Below are 15,736 nucleotides of genomic sequence, written 5' to 3' on the forward strand. Positions count from 1 at the left end.
TTCTTATCGGTTGGGTTAAGTTATAAATCTACTCGTTATTCACGTAATCGAAATATCTAGTGGGCAGGCGGCTAACAGCCCAGAACCGGTCCTTGATAGAATTGTAATCTTTATATGTGTGCAGCTTTCACCCAAGGTCGTAGGCTTCCACCGGCTAAACCGGGTGAGGTTGGTGTTCTGTAAAGCGCATGCGCAAATCTGGCTTTTCGTAATCTGAAAATACAGGAGATTACACTCTGCCACTAATATTATAATATACAATAGCAATTTTTTTTATTTTGGTTTTTTCCACGTGTAGTATAGAAATTTGTAATAAGATATATAATGCGGTTATAATAAAATATTGTGCGATTATTTTCATATAATTAAAATTAATATGTATTTATTTTTTTAGAGAATACGAGGGAAGCGGCGCTTCCAACGCTTCTAATGACGGCACGCCACTGTACTACAGATATCAAGAAAGAAAAAGTAAAACATGGTATAAAAGCGGAATGTAAAGTTGTTTTGAAAAGATTGAAGATTGAAGTAAAGACTGAGGATTGTAAAGAAGTTGTTCATCATCCAGATGATAATGAACAGGTAATGATAAGTAATACAAATTACCCTGAGATTTTAATATTAACTTAGCTTTCTCAATGTTTGAAAACATATATCAATATCAGTAATATAATATTATGTTTTGAATTTAAGTGTATTCTGTATTAAATAAAAAATATATATTATTATAAGAAAAAATCTAACAACGAGTTGCGTAAGTTTCCTGGCTGTTATAGTAATATAAGTAATATAAAAGTCTGCAATGACTTTTATATTACTCTTCCGACTATTATATAGCCTATAACAAAGGAAAAGTATGACGATCGGTCAAAAAATGACTCCCCAAGAATTTTAAACATAGAACACGTTCAAACGTCGAATAATGCAAAAAATCGTGGATTTTATCAGAGTCTGAACGTTAGTCTGTGGAAATTTTCTTCATCCTGATTGAAACTTAATAACTCCTGTTTTTTTTTTTTGTAGAAAATTTCTGAAATTTTACAGGAAACTTTGATTATTAGGGAAATGGAAACTATTAAATTTAGCTGGTTAAAAATCAAGAAAGTGAAGAAATAATGGATGCCGTGTGTATTTCCAGTAGGATCTGAATTAATGATGATTTCGCTCGTTATTTCCAGTAAACTTTTTTTTTTATAAAAATCATTTCTACTTTTAAAATTCAGTTCTTTTTCTTTCTATAATAGTTAAAAATATCATATTTTATTTAAAAAACGTTTTATTACATACAGCGCCACGAAAATTTTAAAACGTTTCCGGGAAAGTTCAGCAACTCATTACTGGTTTATACATCATAAATGATTATTCGTTGATTGTCATGTATTGTTTGTATATTGTTTAGCCTGTCAACAATGAATACTTCACTCCGGAAAGAAACTCTAACAGGAATGAAATAAACATGGAAAGTAAGTTTCATGTTACTTATTTCAAACTTTTTATATTAGTATTATTCAGAGGACGGCTGAAGAACTGCATTCAAGTTTCAACTGTCATACATTTAACTGGGATTTAATATATTAGATTTATAACTACTTATATCGTATTAATATAACCTTTGAAGTTAATAAAAATTTTTTAAAATTATCACAATTACTAAATAACAACTCATGAGTTGTGATTTAATGATTCATGTTATCTGCTTTGTTCATTAATCCGCTAAAATAAAAAAAAATAATAATAATAAAATGTATTCAAAAAAAGTAAACTAGGGCTATATAACTTATTTAATGACATAATTAAGTATATGTTTGCAATGTGTTAAAAAAACACGTTGCAAATATTCTTGAAAATCGTAATATGATTAAAAAATTTTTGTATTTTGATTCAAAAATCTGAAAAATTCACCGATTTTTTCCTTTCAACTTAAAATCCATAGACTTTTTCTCTAACACGTTTTCTTTTGCCTTGCTTTTAAACGAACAACATAGGTATACTCTATCAATTATACAACTACAGCAGTAACATTTTAATATTGCAGTAATGTTTTGTTTATTCAAATATTATAAGTAATTTTTATGTTATTTTTTGATCTTTCAGTTGAGGAGGAAGAGCAAATTCAGAAATACGATATTCAGCAAAATTCAGAAAGAAAAAAACAATTTAAATATAATATCAAAAGAAAAAACTACGTTCATTCGAGTAGAAAGTGCAATAAAATTCATGATAAGATTAAAAGGAAATACTTCAACGTTATGTTTGCATCTCATTCTAAACAAGAATTTGCGTGTGATGTATGTAAACAGACTTTTACAAATAAGAGAATATTACAAACACATCTGTTCTGTCATATTGGAGAAAAACCATTTCGCTGCACATCCTGCAATAAGAAGTTTTTATGGCAATTTCTTTTGCGAAGACACACGAAAGAACACAAAACTGGAAATGAAAACGAAATCTCTCATAGGAATTTACGTACGCAGTTATCTGAAGATCGATTGAATTCATCTCCAAGAAATGGTAAAAAATCTAATATCAAGCGGAAAAACGTGTTTTGCGACATTTGTGGTAAGCGCGTTCCATATGGTAAAGACTGTTTACAAAGACACAAAAGAATACACAAAGTACACGCCTGCAAAATATGTGGAAAACAATTTAGATTGAACCGTTTTTTGTTGCAACATAAAAAAACACATAGCGAAGTCCGTCCTTTCAAATGCGATATTTGCAATAAAAGTTTTAAACTAAAAGAGTATTTAAAAAAGCATTACGAAACTCATAGTGATGAATGTAACTACATTTGTCAGGTATGTAACAAAAGTTTTAAAACAAAAAAATATTTGCAAGCTCATAAAATAGTTCATAGCAATCAATTTAACCATAGTTGTCAGGTATGTAACAAAAGTTTTAAACTAAGTATTCAATTAAAACGGCATACTCGTATACACAGCAACGAATACAAATATTCTTGTGATATATGTAACAAACATTTTAAATCAAAACAGTATTTACCAACGCATAAACTTATTTATTGTGAAAAATCTAATATAAAGCGGGAAAACGTGTATTGCGACATTTGTGGTAAACGCGTTCGATATGGTAAGGGCCGTTTAGAAATACACAAGAGAACACACAATATGCATGCCTGTAATATATGTGGAAAAGAATTTAAATCTAAAGGTATTTTGTTAAGTCATAAAGTAACACATAGTGAAGACAGCCCTTTTAAATGCGATATTTGCAGTAAAAGTTTTAAACAGAAAAGCAATTTAAAAATACATCACGCAACTCATAGTGACGAACGTAACTATTCTTGTCAGGTGTGTAACAAAAGTTTTAAAACAAAAGTTAATTTGGAAGCTCATAAAATAGTCCATAGCAATCAATTTAACTATACTTGTCATGTATGTAACAAAAGCTTTAAACGCATTCATGGATTAAGAAAGCATACTGATATACACAGCGATGAATACAAATATTCTTGTGACATATGTAACAAACATTTTAAAACAAAACACAATTTGCAAAGACATAAAGTAGTTCATAGTAATCAATTTAACTACACTTGTCAGGTATGTAATAAAAGTTTTAAAGGCAGTGCTGGTTTAAAAAAGCATATTCGTATATACAGCAATAAGTGCAAATATTCTTGTCATATGTGTAACAGATATTTTAAGACAAAACATTTATTGGAACAGCATAACATTATTCATAGCGATGGAAAAAAGTATGTTTGTGACATATGTAAAAAAGTTTACCCCAATACAACTGCCTTATTCAGCCATCGTCGTATTAAACATGGAAATATGTGAATTATTACTGAATCCACGCTAAAAGAACATTGAAAATTCACATTGAAAAATTCACATTGAAAATGTAATACTTGTCATAAAAATTTAAAAGTAAAATCACTTTAATTAATTACCAGAAAATTCATTAAGACATATAACTATTTCCTTGTGAGAATTTCAATAGACGTTTTACCGACAAACATGTATTAAAATGTCACGAAGCCACTCACAAAGAAGACAATCTTCGTTACGTTCGTGAAGTATGTAACAAAGAATGTTATTTTATAAGTCGTTTATTGAGCCATCAACTCGTTCATCAGAATTAAGCATATTTTTTGGAGAAATAGTAAAAGCAGATTAAAAACAGAAACTAAACTGAAATTACATTTAAAACTTTTCGTTTAGAAAGATTCCCAAACAATTACTTCAGCAATATGAACAGACTTTTTACTTGTGGAGAAGTTTTAGAGAAGTAGATGATTACTTTTAATAATTAGATTCATTTCTACAGTGTAAAAAGAAATTTACAACAACAGTTGAATTCCAAACTTATCAAGAGTATGTTCATCCCACAGGAAATAAACATCAATGCAAAATATGCAAAAAGACATTTAGAAAACAGATTGAATTAATTAGGCAGATGAAGGGAAATCCCGATTTACGCGTTAAAAAATTCTTCGTTACGTTCGTGAAGTATGTAACAAAGAATGTTATTTTATAAGTCGTTTATTGAGCCATCAACTCGTTCATCAGAATTAAGCATATTTTTGGAGAAATTGTAAAAGCAGATTAAAAACAGAAACTAAACTGAAATTACATTAATAGATGTACTAGAAGATATAGAACAATACGGACTTCTCATTATTTTTATTATTAATTTTAATTATAACGTGCATTAAAGATACTTAACATTGTGAACGCAAGGTCTTTAGTATAAAAGGAAATAAATATTAATATATTGTGTATGTTATCTCTGGAGAAAGTTGTCGAGACTTCAATATTAACCATTATCACAAATGAATAATTTGTGGAAGTTTTCTTAGGATAAGGGAATTTTGTTTATCTATTGATAACAATCTATGTCGGTGATGTTTAACGTTAATACTACGTATAATGTATAATTAAATGTATTAATTATACATTAGATTAACCCAAACATTCGTGACGTCAGGTAGACACGACGCCATAAGAATTTGATGACAGTGCCCTGTACCCAAGTTTCGCACAGTTGTACAATACATTGTGATTGGTTTCAATTTATCACGTGACCTTAAAGTCGATAACATAAACGACGTATAGAGTTTTCAGTATCAGTATCTTTAGTCTGTATCTTTATTTATATATTTATAATACACTGAAAATTCTCCCGCCAAACACGACGAAATATTTCTTTATTGCAAAAATAAATATTGAAAAATTGAAAGCATCTTCAAATCGAGCTTGACGCGATGCTGTTCCTCAGTCATTTACAAAGCCATTCTTACTCTATGTTGCTTAATTCGAGGTTCAATGCTCTCGGGGTTCAATGCTCTCGGGGTTCATCGTTGTTCTTATTTTTTTAGATCTACAATTTACCTGACCAATTTTCCTCTTACTCTCAGGCGAAATAGCGAATGCTTTTAATTTCATTTTGAAAAAACAAAATTGAATTTTATAAATATTGGCTATCATCTAATGCCTAAAAGGGAGTACAGTATACTGTTAAGGATAACCCCGTGAACACTGTTGACCCTCGTGCTTTTCATTTTTTACACATGTATAAATAAAATACGGAAAAATAAATATATGGAATGTTCAATAATCATTGATAATATTAAACGACGAAAACCGTACATGAAATGAAAAATGCAAACAATGTATCAAATGTTGAGAAAGAAACCAAAAAATTAACTATTTTTTTTAAAAAAACGAAAGAAAAAAGTGATGACATGGCTGTCTACTTTTCATATTTCTGTTCTTTGCTTGCCATTTTTAGTAGTTTGTTGTTGTCAACACAATGTTCAGTGGGTATTAGACACAATGTTTACAATATTTTGGATAATTATAATTTAATTTTTAAAATGAAATTTTTAGTAAATTTAAAACTAAAATAAAATGACTTTTCATCAAGATTTTTATTTTTCCAATCGTGGTGAGTATACAGATTACAGTCGTGATCGATTTATACAATTTTGATCTTGACTGTGCCGCATTATACAGTCGACCCCCTATAACACTGTTGATTTTTCCGTTTTATATGAATTCCATGTTCTACGAGTCACTTAGATTTTACAAATTGTAAAATCTAAGTGACTAATACAACATGGAATTCATATAAAACGGAAAAATGAACAGTGTTATAGGGGTCCACGTGTAGCTTCATGGAATCCAGGAAAGTTTAAATTACGGGGACTGATGGACAGTGTTGACTTCAGCCATTTTTCTTCAAGGGAATATTTTGAATATAATATTTTCTTATAAAAGATTGATTTGGGCCCCTGTTGATGAATGTCCCAGTCAAGTGCCCAAAGGATAATGCGCCAGTGAATCTAGACGGATCTAGACGGATAATCAATGAAAATATATTTTTATATGATCACTCAACATATATATATATAAAAATGTGATAACATAATATTTTCAAAACATTAATTAATAAATATTGTTTATTAAATATAATGATGATTATTGTTTTTTGTATTGTGTAATTGCACATATTATTTATTGCACATCCTAATACTAATAACTAATATTAAATTTATTCATATGAAAAAATATTTAAAAGATTTTGATATAAATCCTTTAAAATATTCTATGTATTGAAAAGACAACTTTATGTATTTGGATATGAAAAAAATTAATTTATTACCATATACATCATTAGTTCTGGGTGAAAATAGCAACCTGATAGAGTCAGTCCTTGGATTTGTAAGGGATTATAATTATATTTTTGAGATCCATCGATTTAGCGATGGTGGTAAACAGTTGAATTATTTATGTTTATATGAACATATTTATTATAGAAACATACGTTTGTGAGGTTTCCGAAATGGTGAGAAAAAAGGGAAGAGGCCAATTGAAATGAAGTCAATACGAACAAGGGATATGGGTGATGGTGGATTATCAGGCGGATGATCTTAGCAGTTTAACCCGCTTATTTTGAGCCAAATGGAATGCTTACAACATATTATAAAGTGTGTTCTTTCTCGAACGAATAAATCTCTCTTTGAGTAAATCCGCGATGTCGGGGGAAGTAAAACTGCGGCGGGGAAAGGAAAATCAGTCTTTACCCTTAAAATTAAAGGTTTTAAAAAATTATATGTTTGAATTTCATTTTTCGAATAGATCCTGCTCTTTCTTGATTAGTTACTTTCTTGTCTCCAAGTGAAAATAGATCAGATTTGGCCGCGAGAAAAATCGATCTTTGATATTCACCTGACACTATATTTCGACTCTTTCCAAAGGATTTTGATCGAACCTTGAAACTTTCGATCGTAGTTTAGACAATGATGATTTCTCTCCTGCCATCGAAGAATTTTCCCTCGTTAAAACGTTTCCTCGTTACCTGGTTTATTATTCCAATTTTTCATCTGTTTTACGAGCACCACAATTGAATTCGTAGTTACCTCTCTGACATTTATAAAAAAATAATATAATAATATTAACACGTGTGCTTCAGTTTATATAAAGACTTGATTTATTTACATTCGCTTCACTTCTATTTTATACATTTTCTTCTATATAATAAAATATATTTTAGCAAGTTTAAAGAGGGGTTAAAAATTATTTTGACATCGTTACAACGCTGGGGATTTTTTAATTATATTTTAATTTAAAAAATTACAAGGCCAAAAGTTCGTGTAAAGTTATTTGGTATTTCAAACACGCACTTCCATATCTCAATCAAGAATCCGTATATTAAAAAATTAAATCATTTTAAAACTAAAACGTTGTTTTTTAAAACCGTTTAAAAGTTGTTTTGAAATTTCTCAAATTTGAAATCAAATTAATTTTTAAATTAAAGTTATTTGTGTGCAGTAGTGAAATAACATTGCTTCTACGTAGAACACATACAGATTTAACGGTTGTAATTTCATTTATGTGTTTTAAAGTTATAATGAGTTTTAACAAGTGTTTTATAAGACAATGAAGTTTTGTATGGAATGTAATCTGGACCAATTTAGCTGTAAAATTTTTCTATAATATAGAAGAAGCTTAGGTATCCGGTACTACCCGACCTTCCCCTATTAACAAATATAAACCTAAAATTGCCGTAAATAATCGGGATATAATTTGGAAATATAATTATGAATTACAAATGAATTTGGCACTAGAACGAGGCGCCAGGCGCCATATCGTATTAAATTTTTTAAATTATAGCCCGATTATTTACGGCAATTGTGAGTGTCTATTTGCTAAGCTTAGGGTTTCGGTAGATGATTATATTTGTAGTATTAACATCTCTTACATAAAAATTATTATACAAATAAATAACACTGCAATAATACATATTCTGTAATTTCCACAGAACGAACTGTAAGACTTTAATGTAAACAATAGTAAAAATACAAAAATGTAGTAAAATTTTATTTAAAATTATGTTTATATTTTTTAAAAGAACATTTCGAGTGAAAAATAAAGTTTTAATTTAAGTGATAAGCAGCGTATCCTAACATTCGATATTGCTTGCATACTATCATTTCTTCGAAACGTCATCTTGTAGCCACACTCCTTGCTGACAGCTAGGGGTGCTGGCTACAAGATGACGTTTCGAAGTGTCACGTGATCGAAGGGACCGGTTCCTCAGTGAAACTACTTGTCGCTTATACTATCGGGTTGTTGTTAAAGTCAGCGCTTTATTAAGCGCTTTGCTATCGCTGCAGCTAAAGTGTTGTTAAACTCTTGGCTGCACACCGCTTTACGTAAAGCAAACTTTTGAGTTCGAGGTTATTTTTACAGCGCTAGAAGGAGGTGGTNTATGATATATTAGATAGTTGGATGAAGAACCGTCGGTTGGTGGATACGTTGAGACCAGTGTGTGCAGCATAGGTAGATACTAGGTAGGTTAGATACTAGCTTTGGTAATCGGTATTTAGTAGAAATTATTGGCGGCGTAGAACTGGTTATATAATGTTCGAGTTCGGAATCCTTGGTCTAACTTTCAATGGCGGACCAACTCTCGATGACGAGACCGCGAACTAACTTGTTGTCTTCGATTTTTCACATTATTTGGAGATCCACTTTTCTTTTCATATCCATCTTTATAAATACATATATGTGTATATATGAATATGTAAATAATCGCTTATAACATCGCTTATTATAGTCGATTGTTGTATTAATAAGTAAAGCATCTAATAGACACTGTTCGAAATAGACGTAAACTGACCTACATTCGGCGAAGTCCACCACCCACAGTGGAAAGAGAGGACATAAACAATACGTTTGTAATCAAGGCTGTAAATTTCACCATGTTGCACTGTTTGTTCGATAGAAAAAAAATATATATATATTCAAGTTATAAACATTGCAAATTAATCGGTACTTTCTGAAAAATATATTTTTCGAAAATTTGTAATTTAAATATTATTAAAAATTTAACCATAGTAAACTGATATGTTTATGATAGAAAATAAAAAATAGATCAATTTTAATAAACCTAACGGTGTTGATTGAGAGCAGTGAAATATAAATACTAACATGGATTACTATAAATAATTATAAACAATACAATTGAGTTGATTTCCCTATTGGAATCTATCGTAAAAAACAAACATATAAACTCTGACGCGTTATAACTTCGTGGGACCGGGAAAATTTAAATTAGGAGGGCCAACGTAAAGTTTATTTATTAGTATTTTGATTAATTAATGATTACTTTTAATGATATATTAAACTTTATTTACATTTTTTGAAAGTTTCATGCAGTAATATCCTTAAATTTAACTCGGAATTCATAAGTTTGAAGAGTATTTTATCTTGACTAAAAGTGCCCGTTATCCGGAAAAAAGTGAAGCGAAAGCAATGACCTAAATTAACCTTTGACCTCTTTAAAATGCAAAATACAGTAAAATAGAAAGCAGATTTAAAGTAGAATCACACATAATTGTGTGTGATTGACGTTTATTTACAATAATACAGTCTAAGACAAAATTTTGTCAGGATATTTGGAAAATTAGCAGAAGCTGCTCTACAAATTCAATTCTTTCGTTGATTAATGGTAATGAGTCAGAAAGTTTTAGATTTTAACGATTATATCGAAAACTTAATTTTTAATTACAATTCAGAGGTGGATTCCAGGAACAATAATTGTTCACCATATATCACGTGGGTTTTCGTAGGTACGAACTTTCACGCGAGTTGGTGACGTGCTACTCCTAGACTTTCTTGACTGCACGCTAACAATAGAACTGAGTTTGCTTGTCTGTCTTTGTTACTCGCTCTAAAATTTGAGTGAAATTAATGTGGATATTTATTATTTGACATTGATTGATAACATTCTATTCAAGAACGAGAGGTAAGTGTTTTCTATTATATAAATTTTATTTATTTATATATGTAAATATAAATTCAAACTCGACGATTACAAAATCTTTCATTGAAAACAGATTGTTGACATACGAGAACATTTTCCACCGAGGAAATGAAAATAAAAGTAGAGCCAGAAAATGAATATTCAGAATTTACATTCAACGGAGGTGATGAAAAATTTGAAGTTTTAAACGATTGCAAGAAAGAATTTAATACGGATACGAAAACATTTTGTAGAAGAATTAAATCAGAACCTTTAAAACATAAAAATATACAGGTAAAATTCTTTTCTGTACTACTCTTGTGCAGTAGCGTAGCGTAGTGGAGGCGGCAGGAGCGGCCCGCCCCGGGCGGCACTTTTAGGGGGCGGAAAAATTTCACAATAAATAATAATGGTATCTTGTAAAAATTTCATATTTCATTTCAAATTTTTGTTACACCTACGATTCGGACCGATTGAAATGAGCAAGGAATTTTTCATTACTTATTCTGTGACGAAACTCAATTTTTGTCTTTTACATTGAAATATCTAAATAAGGGGGAGAAATTTTCCTCCGCTCCGGGTGGCTGATACTCACTCTACGCCACTGCTCTTGTGTTGCTTTAAAATGTGTTCGGGACTTTTAAGTCCCCCAGGCTTAAAATAGAAGGACTCTACTCAAGGTCGCTCCTATTTTCGATAAAATCATTTAGAGATGGACGATCATCACAAAATAAAAAACCTAAACTCTTCATATTTTAAAATTTTTTGAGTTGACAAAGTCTTTACTGTGGAGATTTCCAAAAACTGGGGGTCAAATTTAACAAAATTGTTAAACGTTCGCATTTTATATGCATATAAGATTTATTCTGATTGTAAGACGAGTTACAAAAGCTGAAACTTATTCTACTTCCATAAAACAAAATACAATTAACGAGAAATTCTTTATTGTGACATAGTCACAATGCCGGGCTGCACTTCTTAATGATATTTTTAATTTATTTAAAAATATATGCTCTCCAGCTGAAATTATAGTGACTTTCCCTGTATATTATACATTTCTTGTTAGTAATAGAGTCGTGCCCTTTTTGTATTTAAGGAAGGAGAGTCAAATCAGGCAAAGAAGCGGATAACCGACGAAAGTTGGGATTTATAGGTTTACAATTTTTTAAATTGCAGCCCAGTCATTAATAAACAACATTTTTCTTATTCATATAATATCAGACTCATATAATTGGGATGAAATTTGAACAAATTGTAGACAATTAAATTTTCACTGTCTGTTTTTTTACAATTTCGAGAACGGAGTTACATAGATACCGAGACCAGATATGGAAACCATAGAGAAAGGAGGCTTCGATTAACTATATACGAACTTTCGACGCAATCCAGAACTTGCGTTATTTCAATTCAAATTTTCTCCTGAAACGACAAGACTGTATTGTCATAGGAAAAGTATGATGCACCGGCACATGCTACCACTAATTTAAGGCAGAGAGTATTTATTTTAAATTAAATTAATTAAAAGTACGATTAAATATGCAGCCCGGCATTGTCATTGTGTCACAATAAATAATTGCTTGTATTGTGAGTGAATTTCTATAATCGCACATTAAAAATAATGAAACTAACACATTAGTAGGCCATAATTTAAATATTAATTAAATGAATTTTTATGTTCCAATTTAAATACTTTCTTATCAATTTTTGTATAAAGAACAATTGGTCTGATAATATAACGTACTCTCTTATTATTTCAGATAAATATTAAAGGAAAGCCAATTTCTACGAACAACACAAACGGATCCACTATTTGGAATCATTCTGGTTATAAAATCGAAAGAGGTAAGAGGCTTAATACAGTTGTCTTTCTATAGTTCGACGTTTTTTAATCCGACATGCTCAGTAGTCCGACGCACCTCCCGTCAAGGTACCCGTTACGTGTCTGCTTGCACAGAAGCATGTCGCGATGTGAATCTCTCCATCCAATTTTTACACGATGACAAACATTTCGGGTGTTTTATGTGAGCAGTTCTGTTCGAACAGTTGGAGTAGAGAATATTGTAAGTTACTGCTAGCAAAACAATGCGAAATATGTAATTATTTTCGGTAATCTGGACACTTTTGGTAATCTGACACACCTTTGGTCGGATTATCTGGTCGGACACCTGTCGGATTATCAAGGGACAACTGTACTTATAATATAAAAGTATGTTTCTACTGATAAAAAAATATATAATACGTAAAATAAAAATGTTACATTTATATTACACATTGAATAAATGGAAATGTAACATTTGAAAAAGTTTGCGAATACGTTGTGTATAATAAATAACAATTTCAATACTTTTTAATATTATGAATAACATTCCTAATTCAGATGTTTTAGAAAACGAAACAAGCATTTGTTGATTGTAACATCGTCCCAATACCAAGCTGCAATTTTTTAATTTATTTAACTTAAAAGATATTTTGTTCACCTCAATTAGTAGTGGGTTGCCCTTGTGCATTATACTTTTCATTTAACAATCGTGCCATTCGTCTCGTTAACTGTATTCATGGGAGAAGTTTGAATTGAAATAACGTTGCTGTTTTAGAAAGCGGAAGTTCATGTATAGTTAATCCAGACATCCTGCTAGTATGGTTTCCATATCTGGTCTCGACTTTTATCTACCTAACTCTGGTCTCGAGATCAAGGAAAGACAGAAACAGACGGACACAGCCAATTCTATCATAGAATTCAATTTTTTTTTAATAAATAGTGAAAGAGTCTGTTTATATTATTATTATATTTTATAGTTTTCATTGATATATTTAAATGATATTGTGAAAGCAGTGGGTTCTTCATTAATGGGTGCTCAGACTGGGATGTATTGTTACTTCTCACAGGCCCAAAGTTTTTAAAATAATAATTCTATGTATCTATAAATAAAACTCATTCCTACTTTGAAAATTTAGCCTTTTGCCATTTTATAATAATTTCTAATACAAACTAATTGTAACAGTTTTGCTGATAAAGTTCCGTAACTCGTTGCCGGATTTTGTTTCTTTTGAAATCAAACTCAAAATAATTACGCGCAATAAACATTGCATTTCGCATTTTTTCTTGCTTATGAGAGCCGGTTCCACAGTGAATATAAATTATCCATCATTAGCAAACTCGATACATAAAAGTATCACTCATAAGCTCCATCCATGTTATTTTTTTACCTTAGTTATTAAGTACTTGTGCATATCTATACTAATATAAATACGTAATGTATGTAAGTTTGTATGTAGCGGGTAATCTCCGAAACTACTCATCCGATTTCAAAAATTCTTTTACCAATATTTAGAATGGAACTTCAGGGTGGACATAGGCTATATACTATTCCGTTAAACATTCATATAAATTAAAAGATATCATCTAGGATTAAGGCTTTTATGTCTAACAAATGGCGCTACGAGTACGACGACCTAAGTTTGCTTTTCTGTGAGGCATTATGCTTTTCTGTGAAAATGAACTAAAGCAGATAATCTTTTATCTATCTATATAAATAAAAATGTAATGTTCGTTTGTTCCTACTGATTCCTTTGAAACTTTGACTCAACGCTGCATTCGAATACGCACGTGTTTTTATATAATATACGTGTCGAGATTCTCCCCACTGGTGGAGATGGACAGAATTAAGGCTTACCGTAAAGAACTTGGCTTCTATTATACTATTTTATATGCGGATTTTTTGCGGATTTTTTGCGTTTTTTATTGCGTTTTAATAAGGTACGTCAAGAGAATGTACTGTACATTAAGAAGGGATTTTTCGAAAAATCCTCTTCTACGGAAGAAGTGTATACATTTATAATAGATACATTTTGAGTTACAACAACGCGTGGCGGGGTCTGCTATTAACATTTATATAAGATTCAAGGAAAGCATCCTCGAACCACTTCTAATTGAATAGGGATTGTATTAATCACGCAGTAAATGATAGCTGTTCAGCTATGTAATAAGCAGTATGTGCTTCTAATGAATGTTGGAATGTCATGAGGACAGTATATTTTTTGACCCAGAATAAACATCAAAATAAATCCTTATACACTTAGTCCATACTTATACATTACTGGCGTTGAAAGAAGTTTTTATTGCATACACATTCATGTATTATATATGAAACCAAGTGTGAGGGATTGATACGCAGATACGTAACGCACTATACAGTACATCATACAGTACATGTGTCTGAAATTTCAAACATAAAGTTATCAACATCGACAAATATAATTTTGTAAGGTAGTTTATATTTTTGTGCTAATGGAGGGACAGAACGTCCGGTAATGGGAAAACACCGAAATATCGAAGTTTGATTGATTAACGTTAGTGTGTGTGGAGTTCTTCAACCTTTTTAAAGTTTAATAATTACTGTGCTTTTTGTTGAAAATTTCTTAAAATGAGAAAAAAGGATTGTTTATTAAGGGGCTTGATGCTTTTAAATTTTTTTTATTAAAGTTGAAGAGGCGAAATAGATAATGCGGATCGTGTGTAACTTCAGTAGCGTCAGACTCAATGACGAGTTTACTCATGTTCTAATTTACAATATTTTTTTTTTTCCATAAAACTCATCTTTATCCTTAAAATCACACTTTTTGTTTATTTTATAATAATTAAAAATATAAAAATATTTTTAACAAAATATCATAAGAGATGGCGCGACACGTAGTTTTAAATGTTTCCGGAAAGTTGAGAACTCGTTGCTGGTTTATTATTAATATAATTTGTATCACACATCACACCAATTCGCAGTTACTCATAACTAGTTTTCGGCTTGTAATCAGAAATAAACGATGTAATAAAACATGTAATTTAATATTGTTATTTAAATTAATAAAAATATGCTGAGTTTTATTTTATATTTAAAAATTTTCTTAGTATCCTTTAACACAAAACTTTGTAAATTCTACTACAGCAGGGGCGTGCCGTGACATTTGACTATAGGGAAGCTGTGTTTCTGTAAGAAGCCGACATCCAGGGGCAATCAGTCAATTGCGCGTCAGTGACGGTCTAGGGTCCATTCGTATCGTTTATTCGATAAGCCAGTAAAAACCGTAGACTTCTCTAAATGCATTTTTAATATCACAATTACATTCCGAATCGCTAGCCACGATATAAGGGCTACAATTAAAAATAAAATAATAAAAACTTACTCGGTGAAATAAAATATGTGGTGGATGTACCGGTACATACAAAATATTCTTCAATTATATGAATATACTTTAAAGAAAATTATAATTAAATATAGCTTTGCAAAGAAACGTACATAAAAATATAAAATATTCTTTACTTTTTAAATCTTAAAACAATGCACTTAGTCAAGTAGCTCCCTACGAGTGGCTAATGAATGGAATCGAAGACGGTTGCAGAGCGTGCATGCACGCACTGCCAAATCCCCAGGGTNGGAATTTTTCGAAAAATTTTTTCTTAGTG

At 30.6% G+C, this 15,736-nt stretch overlaps 1 protein-coding gene across 1 annotated transcript in view; it reads left to right on the plus strand.

Moving 5' to 3' along the window:
- The window catches only part of LOC111615114 (zinc finger protein 708-like), a gene marked incomplete at its 5' end in the record, with an annotated part of 16,075 nt that extends 11,993 nt beyond the window's left edge, over window positions 1-4,082 (plus strand). Inside the window, 3 exons of the mRNA XM_023356513.1 lie at window positions 455-582; window positions 1,400-1,463; window positions 2,095-4,082. Of these exons, the coding sequence (XP_023212281.1) occupies window positions 455-582; window positions 1,400-1,463; window positions 2,095-3,806 (1,904 nt within the window). The remainder of the gene's footprint in view (window positions 1-454; window positions 583-1,399; window positions 1,464-2,094) is intronic.
- Between the last annotated feature and the right edge of the window lie 11,654 nt (window positions 4,083-15,736).

This window comes from Centruroides sculpturatus, unplaced genomic scaffold (assembly GCF_000671375.1).
Source record: "Centruroides sculpturatus isolate CEXI.00-Female unplaced genomic scaffold, Cexi_2.0 scaffold2237, whole genome shotgun sequence".
NCBI lineage: Eukaryota > Metazoa > Arthropoda > Arachnida > Scorpiones > Buthidae > Centruroides > Centruroides sculpturatus.